General features: G+C 46.3%; 1 protein-coding gene across 3 annotated transcripts in view; it reads left to right on the forward strand.

Moving 5' to 3' along the window:
* The window catches only part of MTHFSD (methenyltetrahydrofolate synthetase domain containing), a 142,327-nt gene that overhangs the window by 90,798 nt on the left and 37,972 nt on the right, over positions 1-13,557 (forward strand). The window contains exon 4 of one of the 3 annotated variants that reach the window (XM_086951515.1): positions 10,440-10,553. The exons of 1 other annotated variant lie outside the window; for it this stretch is intronic. In XM_086951515.1, the coding sequence (XP_086807641.1) occupies positions 10,440-10,553 (114 nt within the window). Of the gene's footprint in view, positions 1-10,292; positions 10,407-10,439; positions 10,554-13,557 lie in introns of all 3 variants that reach the window. One more of the 3 variants, XM_086951514.1, reaches the window with a different exon arrangement.

A 13,557-nucleotide genomic window follows, 5' to 3' on the forward strand; every position in this document is an offset into this window, starting at 1 on the left:
AGCTGATCAGATTGGACCTGTTTCCAGACCTGTAGAGTTTACTAGCTGGGCTGTGCAAGCTAGTACACCTGTTTGAAAAGTTGAAACCATAGACTAACAGCAATGATGCTCTACTTTCCCCACCTTCGATGTTTCTGCATTAACACAGCAGTCCTCTTCTGGTCACTCCTTCACCCTCACTTTTCAGAGGGTGAAGGAAGGCTGTTTTTCAACCTCTGAAAAATAATTTATATTCACAAAAGCATTTTTATGTGTAAAACGGGTTATTTGCTGAACGCAGATGTTTTACAATCTCCCTGATAACCTGTGTTCCATTTGTGCAATGCAAACCAAATGTGGCATACTATAGGTTTGAGTTATGACCGCTGTTTTCCCAAATTATGGTGCAAAGTGCGCAGTGGAGGGCGGTGCAAAGTTATAAAGGCCTTACAAATGCGATTTCATTTCAATGAAGGCTCGTCCATAGCTACTCAATCATATCTCTCCGCATCTTCACGAGCTGCACTGGCTCCCAGTGGCGAGCAGAGTAAAATTCAAAGCACTAACCCTAGCATACAGAGCACAAAAAGGGAACTGTCCCAATTATCTTAAACTCCGACTCCCCCGCTACCATCAAGAGAGACACCTGCGCTCGAACTCGCAGATCCTACTGGCTGTACCACGAGCGAAAAGGACGAGACTCGGAGGTAGATCTTTCTCGGTAGGCACTGCGAAGCTATGGAACTCCCTCCCCTCTGCCATCCAATCTGCCTCGTCAGAAGCCATCTTTAGGAAACTCCTAAAGACCTGGCTCTTTGCGCAGAAAGCCTAGTACCTCTCCCTGCATTCCTCTCTGTTGCTGCGGTTTCTTTTCAGCGCCGGGACACCTCCTCGCGAGGTAGCTGTTTGCGCTTTACAAAAGTCAGTATTATTAAGTGCAGTTCTGTAACATATGTTTATGATGACTTTCCTAGTTCACCAGTTGTAACTGCCTAGTCTTTGCCACTGACACCCTAGTTTGTCAGTCTAGTAGTTTCTTGCTTCAGCTCTCCTGAGTCAACTCCAAGATGGACCTATTTGAGGAGGGTAATCTGTGAACAGTGTTTCATCCTAAAGAAATTTGGAAAAACAAAGCAATCAAACTGACCAAAATTGCTTCTTAGAGTGCATTTAGTCCTGAGTTGAAATTGCATGTGGAGACCAAATAGGTAGCAGAACTTTGCAGGCACACATGGTAATGGCCACTCAATTTAAGGAGTGACTCTGGAGCCTATGGGTGATGGATGTGTTCTTATGGGGTATACATGTTAACAAATGGGGCAATGCACATTAGTACCACCAGCATTGGTGAAGGATATAAACAAAAGCAATGAACGATGAGTACATTTGTCAACAACATGTTTGATGAACACATAGGAGTCACAATGCTGCCAGCGTCCCTTAGAGTTGCATATGGAGGTCTCATTGCTACCAGGCCAGAGTGGCATTGGCATAAAGGGGCATAAAAGTAGAAAGAGTTTGTTCCTGGGGCATGGATATCGAGACGTTGTACAGAATACTTTGGGGCCTCATGATCATGTAGAGGACACCTTGATACCAAAGAGTTGAAGAACCACAGGATAACAGAGTTGAGAGCAGGGAGCCGTGTAAATGACTGCCAGATATCTGTGCTTCGACTACACTCCTAGTTCCATTGATCTATCAAGTTCGTAAGTTCGTGTGGGGATTCCGCCCACTCACCACACGAACTATTCGCAATCAATTGCGGCGGCTTTAATTAATGCTCGATCTATGAGCAAACATGCAGCCAACATTTTTGAATTGCTTGCTGATGGCTCTTTGAATATTCTGTTTGTAACAGAAATGTGGCTAAATACCGCCAGTGCCCCTGATATCGAACTTGCTATCCCTAGAGGTTTTAAAATCAGCAGAAAGGATCAGACACGGGGAAGAGGGGGACGACTGGCAATTGTCTTTAAAGAGTCCTGTGGTCCTACATGTAGATCCTCCTGACGAGGTAGGAGATGAGGAAGTTCTGACTTTCTCCCTTACCTCTCACCCCATTTTATCCTAGGCGGCACACTGATTTACCGACCCCCGGGCCCTCTGGTCCCTTTCTTAAGGCTCTGTCTGAGGCCATTTTACCCCGTGCCCTGAGGTTTCCTCGATTCCTCCTTCTGGGAGATTTTAATATTCACGCAGAGGTGGCTGAGCTGCCGGACTGTAAAATCCTGTATGAGTCTCTCAGTCTGGCTCAACTCACACAATGGGTTACTCTTCCAACGCAGTCTGGTGGCCATACACTTGATGTGATCTGCTCGAATTTTCCTCTTTATGTTGAGGCTCCTGAAGCGCTCACGTGGTCCGACCACCGGCTGATCAGATTTGCGTGGTACGCCGATAAAATAGCCTCCACTGTTAAGATGTCTATGTGCCCCCAGAAGATCAATTTGCATACCTTATCTGCCACCCTTAGCAATAGTCGGTCTGTGCTGGGAAATGAGCTGACTACGGCGGTACAGACTTTTAACTCCTGGATTTCGGCTGGAGTGGTTTCTTCCTCCAATGGGAATGCTAGACCTAGATTCCGCTCAACCCCTTCCAAACCTTGGTATTCATCTTCCCTGCGAGAGCTCAAACTCGCTTGTAAGAAATTGGAAAGGCTCTGGCGTCTTTCGTACTGCCCTACTGCTAAGGAGGCTCTGTGGGCTGCTCAGAGGAATTATTATGCCTGTATCAGAACAGCGAAGAGTGATTACTTTGCTAATAGGATTGAGAAGGCCAATAATAACAGTCGGGAAATTTTTTCTATTGTTAATAGCTTTCTCTCCCCCAGTGCCGAGCAACTCACTGTGCCACCATCAGCAGCCTGGTGTGAGGGTTTATCCTCGTTTTTCAAGCTAAACATAGCGGGGATTCAAGCTAGCCTTCGGACTATCAGTCACAGTATGAGTCCTGTAGCCACTGTGCTCTCCTCTTCAGCATCTGAGTCCTCCTCCTTTATTTTTGAGGAGTTTATTTCGCCGTCTGTAGACGATACCTTAGCGGTGGTAAAATCCCTGAAATCTGGATCCCCCACTGACCCATGCCCTGCACGGGTTCTTGGTGGTGTCGCCGAGGTGGTTGGTCAGGAGATCACTCAAATTATCAGCCTTTCTTTCAGTTCGGCTACTGTTCCGGTCGACTGGAAGCAGGCTAAGCTCTTGCCTCTGCTTAAAAAGGCCGGGTTAGATCCATCGCTGCCAGCCAGTTACCGGCCGATTTCATTGCTTCCTGCTATGGCAAAGGTCTGCGAAAAAATGGCTTTTCGACAACTAAATGCTTTTGTGGAAACATCCTCGGCTCTACATCTTGCCCAATCTGGATTCCGGGCCGCGCATAGCACGGAATCAGCTTTGGTTGAAGTTGCCGAGGCTATCAGGGACTGTTTGGACAATGGCGGCAGAGCGGCTCTAATTTTATTGGAACTCTCTGCCGCGTTTCACACGGTACCCCATCAGCTCCTACTGTCTCGCCTGGCTGACATTGGAGTCACTGGCTTGTCTCTTGATTGGCTTGGCTCCTTCCTTTCATCTCGGACTCAGCAGGTCTGGCTACCCCCTTTTTTAGGTCTCGTAGCGAAAACACAGCGCGTCAGCGCTGTGTCTCGCTAGAGATCTATTGTTAGCGACTGTGCTTCCCAGGAGACAGTCCCGGCCGCGCGCATCGCCTTGGAGCTGATTTGAAACTGGAACGCGCGCTGTGGCCAGGCGCTGTCTCCTGGGAAGCTCAAGCACCACACACGCATGCGCATACACACACACAAGCGCCCATGCACGCACGCACATACATACATACAGAGACACCCCCCCCGACACATACACACGCGCGCGCGCACACACACACACAAGTGCACCGAGGCCCCCCTCCCCCGCCGTCACCGTCGCACACATACATACACACACACACACAAGCATACACGCACACACACACACACACAAGTGCACCAAGCCCCCCCAGCCTTTTGGAACTTACCTGGCCAATGTCGGGGACTCTTCTCTCAGCACGCGGCGCCCAACCTCCTGCTAGCGCGGCCCCGGGGCTCCACACCGCTCACAGGAGCCCCGGGCCGCGAGACGCATTGACTCCGCCTGCCTCCTCTTCCGGTCTGGACGTGGCCCCGCCCCCGTCACAGGCAACCGTGCCTGACTTCCGGGGCGGCCGGAATACGACGATTTAATTGAAGCGCGAGCCTCTCCAATTTGGAATTGTACCTGCATTGCGCAGAAACCTGAAATCCAAGGTTACATATTTTTTTTCTAAAACATAAAAACATCTACATGCAATGTGGATAAGCATTGAATTACTCGCTAATCTCGAATGTCTTACAGGAGAGATTGAATGTGTAGAGTGTGTAGCGAAGATTGCATTAATAGTGTTTTAAGCCACTCTGTTTTCGACGCATTTAATGTTTTATCATGTTTCGCTTCTATTATGATTTTAAATAATTGTCAATAATGATCCCCAATATGATAGAAAGACGGTTAGACGCTGCAATAAGTATTTTTTGCTTCACAACCCTTGCTAGGGCTCACAGGCCAGGACAAAGCACGTTTAAGCTATCAACTCTAATATTATAGAACCATCACTGCGCTTGGGCAACCGGCGAGGGCAACGATGGAGGCCTTTAAGAATCCCATCACCCCACGCCGTTTTCTTGAACGTCAACAGGGGAAAGGAACTGAACGAGGGACTGAGAATAGTCACGTGAAAGGGCTCTGGAGTTAACGAGACGCAAAGAGATATGTATGCAGCTTTAACATTCCTCTTCAGCCTCGTAGCGTGTTCTCTGTCAGCAAGGAGGTAACAGGAGCAGAATCAATCCCAGCCTTACCCCACCGCGAGTTAACGTCCACGGAATGGGGAATAACCCAGCAGACCCAGAATTACCGACCTTTTCCTAAAAGTGCCCCTCCATACTGTTGGTGGGGGGGTTTACTGGTGTCATTGGCATCTGTTTTCAGCAGGTGATGGGTGCCAGCTGGTGTTGTTCCGGGCTCTACAGCCATGCCAGGGTCGGGGAGTTTTGTCCATATCCCTAGGCCCGAGGAACTGGGTCCTTATGCCTTTGCTCACAGTCACTCTCCAGCCACGGGTTACAGACCACTGAACTGCTCTTTGTGAAACGGAGTTCAATGTTTCTGGACAAGGTAATTTGGGGGTCTGAAGCACCAGACCATTTGTTGTCCAGAGCAGTATCACCCCCTCCACCAACTTCCCTGTATGCCCCACTAGACAATTCAAAATAAGGCCCTCATTATGGAAACATGCATTTTATAGAAGTTTCTACTATTGGAAAGTTTACCTTTTAATAGTTTCTGTCCTACTAGTACTGCCATTCAAACTGCTCCAGCTATTTCCACATTTTCGCTCAAAGAATTGCGTTCACATCCTCTTCATGGAATTCCCGCTTGGAGGGAAACCTTACATGAATGTCATGTTATTCCTATTTGTACAGTTCAACTAGCTTATTTATAGCTTCGTGATGCATTCGTTATGAGGTAGGCCATCAAGAATCTGCAAACCTCAGAGGGTATCAATCATTTATGTCTGCTGTTTGTTGGGGTTTGGCTGAATGAGGTTAAGAGACAACAGGGCTTTAAGTGGGATGAAAAAACTGGGGGGTCTCTCCAAGGGGTGTGGCCAGTGTAATTAGGGACGTGGCTTTACACATCTTACGCTAAAAATCTGTGTTTAGCATAGTGTGCAGCCCGACTTGCATTTTGCTGTTTCTGTCATTGCATCCAGATATGTGATACAAGTAACATCATACCTACAAGTAAGGACTATTGGCTTTGTCAATGGTTATTAGTTGCATAAAATACATAAGCTGCAACTAATGCTTGCCTTGTTACATATAATATTAAAAAAGCTTCCAATTAAAGCCCTGGTGACCTTACCACAATGTTGCTGCTCTTGCGTTTCAGAAAGGAAAGGGAAATCCAGAAGGAAAATGACTCTTTAATGGATTTCCCTTCCCCCACAACGCTTAGCTGCCATGACGTCATGCCATAAATTCTTCTAGTGAGAAGTGAGCAGTGTGAGCAGTGCACATCGATGTGCCTGCTGTCTCGAAACAGGTCTCTATCGGCTATGTTTTGTGCCCTGGCGCTTTTTTCCGGACTGCAGTGACATGCTTTGAAAAAAAAGGAACCGCCTGTGCCAGGGCTCAAAACAGAGCCCGATAGAGACCCGTTTCGAGCCCCCCTTAAAAAAACTGCCGGTGCTCAGACCCCTTGAGACCCGGCCCACTTAAAGCCCTGCTAAGAAGGATATAAGGAGAGGAAATTAAGGAGAAACCTTAAGCAGTTTAGAGAAGTAATCGCACCAGATAATGGAGTGTCACACATAGATGCCACGCACCTCACAGGAGATTGCATCACGCAGTCACTTGGGCTGATCCAGTAGGTCAGAGAGCTCCCAGATTCCTTGGGCAGGTTAGTTCATTAAATGCCACCATTAAGAATTCGATAGTAGAACCCCATGTTTTGTCAAAGCACAGTAGTGTATTTGTAATACTCTCTTTTCCATACCTAGCCCCTCCCACATCTTGTGCAGCCAATCCAGTCAAGTCGGGACACTCTCAGCTCCCCATCTGGAAAGCAGAACCTGCTTGGCGGCCCCAGATGGCTGGCTCTCCCTCGGAAGGTTTGAGAGGATAGATTAAGGCATTCAGAATCTTATAGTATATAGCTTGGGATCCTAATCTGTGTCATAGGTGTTGTTTATGTCAGACAACATGGCCTCTCAAAACTGTTGAATTTTCGGGCAATATATTGCCAATAAGCCTCACTACGGAAACTATAACCAGTCCATCACCCCTTCGGCATCAAAGAAGTCTCCAATTTTCTTACAATTAGCTTCCGGACACTTAATGTAGCAATCGCCGTCTTTAGCCGGTGGGAAGTCCGGGTGGCCTATAAAAGAGGTGAAAGGGGATGTGTGAGTGGAGAGGTGTCGGGACTCCTGCACCGTGTTCCATATTCCCACCGTAGCCTTAAGAATTGGCGAGATATATACCACAGCATGTCGATGTTTTTTTAAGTACCCAGGGCACCTTCCAGATATGGGTTCCTGTGACTACTCAGTCAATGAAACACTAAGGTTTCCCAGAAGTGAGCCTGTACCATTCAATCATTTAACGCAGCTGGACAGCTTGGTAGTATCTCTCTAGGTGTGGGATTCCCAGATCTCCGTCCTTCTGCTGAAAGTCAAATACCAGTTTTTGGCAAAACACGAACCCAGTGAAAGTGTATGTGATAGGGACATGCAGCATTAATTAAATCCCATTGGCCATCAGGCTGTGAAAGCATCTTGGTTGCTTTAGTTTTTTGCAGGGAGTGGGTTCCCTGGCTCCTCCATCTTGGGGGCCTACCACTCGCTGTACCCAAACTATTACCCGAAGTTCCTTGTTGTTGGGGCAGAATGCAAAGACTAATTACCTTTTCACCCCAGACCGTCAACAGCTCAATGCTCATCCAGCAAGAGTAATAACAATGATTTTGGTGTAGGGCTGTAAATACCTTCTTTTGATAAAAATACAATCTCTGAATGGGCACTATTCACAAGATCCAAGCTAAAGAAGATATACTATTGTCGGCGTCTCATTCAGAACCACGCAGTCTCAACAATCACAAATCACAGTCTTCGATTAAAAAAACCTCAGTTCGGAAAAGTGCACCTTGAAGTCCATTTGGACACCACCACTGCCATGCACACACAGACCCCACCACTGCCATGCACACACGGACACCACCATAGCCATACACAGACACCACCACTGCCATGCACACACGGACACCACCACTGCCATGCACACACAGACACCACCACTGCCATGCACACACAGACACCACCACTGCCATGCACACACAGACACCACCACTGCCATCCACCACATCACTCAGGGGCGCCCACATCACTCTGGGGGCACCACCACATCACTCAGGGGGCACCACCACATCACTCAGGCACACCACCACATCACTCGGGGACACCACCACATCACTCGGGGACACCACCACATCACTCGGGGACAGCACCACTTCACTCGGGGACACCACCACTTCACTCGGGGACACCACCACTTCATTCGGGGACACCACCACACCACTCTGGGTCACCACCACATCACTCGGGGGCACCACTCGTCACTCGGGGACACCACCACATCACTCGGGGGCATCACTCGGGGACACCACCACATCACTCGGGACACCACCACATCACTCGGGGACACGACCCACTTCACCCTTCCACCAACTCAATTACAATAACTTTTATTTAAGTATTAAAAAAACGAAAAGCCATTGTGATTTGTAATATCAATACATCTAAGTCATGTAAATACAACTCATATTGCATTACAAATGCTATAGGTGTCACATTTGCAAAAGTTATAGCTATTGGCATTGTCATACACAATGCCAATAACTCAAACTTTAATGCTGCGAGACCTATTGCATTGCAAATGCTTGTCATCTATAGCCAAACCTCTTTCGACGGGGGTCCCTCAGGGATCAACGCTGAGCCTGTTGCTATTCAACTTGTATCTGACCCCCCTGATTACGCTGGCTGAACAACTAGGGGCCAAAATAATAGCGTATGCGGACGACACACAGTTGTTGTTTACGTGTCCTGGCGCAGTTCTGGACACAGGTTTGATTCGGTCCTGTTTGTCCTCGGTCTTCAACTGGCTGGCATCCATCTGCCCAGTTGAAGTGCAACAAGGATAAAACGGAAATTCTTCTTTATGGTCAGTTTCCTCCTCGATTCAGAGAAGCGCTATAGCCGGCCGGCTTTCTAGTGCCGTGTTCTGTTAACATCCCAGCCAAGAATCTAGGTGTCTGGTTTGGGGAAGATCTGTTATTTGAGGCCCATATCAAGAAACTGTCCGGTGGGTGCTTTGGAACCCTCAAAGCTCTGCGGAAGTTCTTTCCCTATCTCCCTAATGCAGCGAAAGAGACAGTGGCCAGAGCATTGATTCTCTCACGTCTCGACTATGCCAATGCGCTGCTGAGTGGTTCCCCGGCCTACCTGGTTGGGCGCCTTCAGAAAATTCAAAATGCAACAGCCAGACTTTTATGTAACATCTCCAGGCGAACGAGTGTCCGGGGCCACCTGCGGAACCTGCATTGGCTTCCAGTGACGCAGCGAATCATCTTTAAAAAGCTCACCTTTGCTCACAAAGCCATTCATGGCCAAGGTCCTACTTATCTGATGAAACGGTTTACCTGTTTTCTTCCTAATCGGCCTTTGTAATTGTAATTGTAATTGTAAAATCACTTATATAGCGCATGGCTACCCGTTGGCATCCCAGCGCTCTTGGCAACAGTGACCCTGGGCTAGTCCGTTCTACATTCCTACTGCAAGCTAATTTCTGGGGAATAGGAAGGTTTTGAGTTTTCTGCGTTCTGCCTCCCAACATTTGCTGCTGATCCCACGATTCCGGCGCTCACGGCTGGGGGGCCAGTCAATTGCGGTTAAAGCAGCGATTGCTTGGAATTCTCTTCCTTTGACTCTTCGGTCTAATTCGAATTTTGCTCTCTTTAAAAAAGCTCTGAAAACTTATCTGTTCAAACTTGCTTTTTAGGCTGTTCTTTTCTTTTGTTATGGCCCTTTGCATTTATCTGCGCCAGGATATTCTGGTAGTAATTGAGCGCGCTACAAAACTGCATATAACATAACATATAACATAACATGTTATTAGTCGTGTCATTGTTAAGCTTTTAGGTGACGTCATCAGCGATGCTGTTTATGAACTCATGTGGGAAATGCGCCCGAAATGCATTGGAGCATTGACTTTTTATTTTGGCATAAATTATATTTTGAGATTTTGCATTATAACATTACCATCACCTGAGCTGAATTTTTGTGTGGAATCCCTTATCTAAGTGCACAGACAGCAAAGGGGCTTATGCGCACACTGTAGAGATCTGTGTGCCATCTGCAGATCACAGGTCGAAATACTAAAGGAGAATATTTGTTTTGTTTTTTACCTTCGGAGTACTTGTAAATCGGAACTTAGCGACCTATTATTAAAGGCGAAACAAAGCAACAGCTTCTGCAGTACCAAGTGTCATTAGAAAAGTGATATATTGCTGAATATGGTATTGGTGGGAGAGGCTAGCTGTGTACTTTAGAGAGAAGGCCTCATTTCAGTGCAGTACATAAGAATTTAATAGGAATTTAAGAATTATGTATGTATTTGTTGATCTTACTTTCTAAATGTTGGAAGAATGAAGAATCATTATATCAATATTTTGTGATAACAGGGTGCTGCTCATGCTTCAGAAAAGCTACCAACTTTGCAAGAGTTTAGACAAGCTGAAGTAATCAAAATTAACCCTGACACGCCTCAGAAGAATGCCCGCTTTCTTACACTAGAAGTAAGTGATCCTGTACTCATTCTTTTAATGCAGGGTTCACGCCATGCTTGTGCTGGTATTAAAGATCTTGAAGTGTTCAACAGAACCAGTGAGGTTAAAGTGGACCCTGACAAGCCTCTCGAAGGAGTGCGGCTAGCAGCACTGGAGGTACTGTGAATAACCTTATACCACAAGCGCGTATTCCAATCCTACTTAGGAGTGAACTGGTAAAAAACATTGGTTGTTTAAAATTTGTGCTTCTATGTTTTTGTTGACACTACAAATTCTTAAGTGCCTACCCACTAATGTCCTTAGTTTGTTTGAAACCCAGCACATAGTCGACGTTGCTGGAATTTTTGCCAAAACTTTAGTTACATGAACTCCCACCCCTTGTATTTCTCGCTGGTCTCCTATACCTTTCTTGACGTCATCAACTTATGCCAAGGCTAATACAACTGGGTCGATGGCCTAGTACTTTATCTATGGTGCCTAATTATTGAGATTGTTTTAGTTTTAAAAGTGATCGATTTTAGACATGCATTCAGTTCTTCTTGTATTGGTATGCCAATGCACATTAGGAAACTGAATGAATGAAGCCGCATAAGGATTGTTTGTCTGATCCCTGTGTGTACTGCAGCCTCTGCCTTGGGGGTATGCTGCTCTTTTCAGTTTGCCCTTCCTCTTGGCAATGAGTTGTTTATTTTCAAGAACAGTTCATAAAACTTTGCAAAAATTGCCAACTTAAAAAAAAAAAAAATTGTGTGTGCTCTACTTCACAAATCACTAAAACAGTACAATTAATTATACCCCAAAGTTGTACGTGCTCACCACTCATTTACCTTAAACTGCAGTCTGTTAGGCAGATGATAACTAATTCACTCTGGCCAGCCTCTGACAGTCATTCATCTCTCGCTATTGCAATGTTACACATGTCTGCTTAGTTCCATACGCTGCCACTGTTTAGTGGTCAAGGTATTGGTAATGAATGTGCAGGTAGATGATCATATTTGACCTCTAGGTAGACTTTTGTGTCTTTTAATTTCCAGTAATCTTTTAACTGCAAAAATAAGTCTATGTGTGACTGTTACATGCCCTAGATAAAGATATTCACGAGAGGAAGTCTGAGAGAGATCTTGCATTGATATCCCAGAAGACCCTATTGACAATACTTACCATTGACTGTTTGGAAGCCTATATTAACTCATCAGCTTCTCGCTGCCCTAACCAAGCAGTGGCCTTCTTTCCTTCTGTATTTACCTCTCAGCCCACTTACTAACTCTTGATGTGTTTCATCCTCATTTGCCAATGGCACATTAAACACTGTTTCTCTAGTGATGAATTTAGGTGCTATCATAGTTGAGGTCCTTGATATGCACTGTTATAGCTAATCTTTCAGACTGTTTCCCCTCATTATGAGGTATGGGAGTTGTACACCTCAAGAAATTAACATTATTTATAGTTTGATGTAGTTTGGTGTGGGGTTAGCAAAAGTTGTTACCTTTATTTGAGTACTTTTAAAAGTAACCCCACATCCCATGGTCTTTTTTGCTACAACCTCGTGTGTTTGTAAGCCTTCTAGCATGAGTGGGTTCAAGTGGCTAGAAATGCAGAATTTTGAGATAAATTATGTCTGTACCTTTGAGTCTCAAAATTATTGGGCCCTTAAATCTTCCTCATCGAGGATTGGGCTTTATCCAGGAAAGTAAATGCTATGGCAATCTTGCTCACTCAGAAAAGGCATCCCACTATCCGCGACTGTGTCTGCTACTGAGATGGCCAGCTCCCCCAACTTTGATTCCACAGTTACGAGCCGAGAGCATTTACGATCCATGCACAGGGTACAGTTGGTCTTGCCATGGAAGCAAACTGCCCGCTGTGCCCAAGATGACAAGAGAAAAGACTCCTGGAGTCCTTGGCTTTCTTTGCTATATCTAAGATCTTAGTGAGGACCCGAGCAATGCCAAGAAACTTATCTTAAAAGACTCTCCACAACCTCTCAATTCCATTGTTGGGGTTCTTCACAAACTTAGAGAGGAAAGTTGCCATCTTGCTGTCTAGTTCTCCCCACAAGAGGCCCCTGACTTACTTATGGAGAGGCTTCCTAATCGTACCCTCCACGAGCTGGGTGGCCGTATCAGAGGGGGACTACTTTGAGGACCTGGATTGTACAATCTTTTGGTTCCAACCCCTCTGGACAAACTTGGATACCGAAGCCTAGTTTAGAACTCAAGGGCACTTAGCCAAAGAAGATGGGTGCCATGGACTACTTGTGTCAGGCTCGTCATCGAAGACGCCAGACCTGTGTGAGTCCATGTCACCCCGTAGGTCATCGTCTTGGGAAGGAGTGGAGTCGGCGGGTCCTCACGAGTAGCCTGTGAGAGGATATTTAAATTTATTACACCACATCACACTGTACTTATCTTAAGGGTTGGTCCCTCCTGCACCATACTTATCTTAAGGGTTGGGCTCTCTCAGGCGGCTACTATGTGCTCTCTGTGCACTCATGTCTGAACCAGCTGCATTCAGGGAGGCTACCCTGAGTACTGAGGCCTCATACGAAGAGTGACAAAAAAGCATCTGTGCACCGACTGCAAAGCTCTTCTGTGCTGGAAACCGAGGGTGACCATACTGCTCCTACTCCACCTCTCCAGGGCAGTTCTGTTGGTGTCAGACGTGTGCATCGCAGTGGCCAACAAGGCTCTTTGGAGCACACTGGCAATCAGCCGTCCTTTTTGCCAAGGAGAAACCAGCCACGCTGCACCGCTGATGCAACACTGTGGAAAAACACCCCTCAGTACGCAGCAACAAGTCCTGACCTGCTAGTTAAATGTTAGGATAAGCATTTCCATAAATAACCAAAGCAATAGTCAGCAGAAAAGGTGGAGTACCCAAAAGAAATGCCCACAGAGCAGAGGAAAGATATCTCCAACTTCCTGGCCTCCAAACCCGAATAAGGAGGATGTTTTATGGGAAGTAGAGCAAAATACAGAGTGTGATGGCCCGTGATAGGTGGCTCTGTGGAGTGTCTGATATGCTTCTGGGTAATGTAGTTTTTTCTGTATTCTGGCTGTTTCTTCTGCTTTTGAGCTTGGTAAAGTTGATAGAGACTGGGTCGCCTCCAGTCCTGGCATAGAAAGAAAGAAGTCTAGAAAGGATGAAGGCTAGAGAAACT

This window comes from Lissotriton vulgaris, unplaced genomic scaffold (genome assembly GCF_964263255.1).
Source record: "Lissotriton vulgaris unplaced genomic scaffold, aLisVul1.2 SCAFFOLD_4168, whole genome shotgun sequence".
Taxonomy (NCBI): domain Eukaryota; kingdom Metazoa; phylum Chordata; class Amphibia; order Caudata; family Salamandridae; genus Lissotriton; species Lissotriton vulgaris.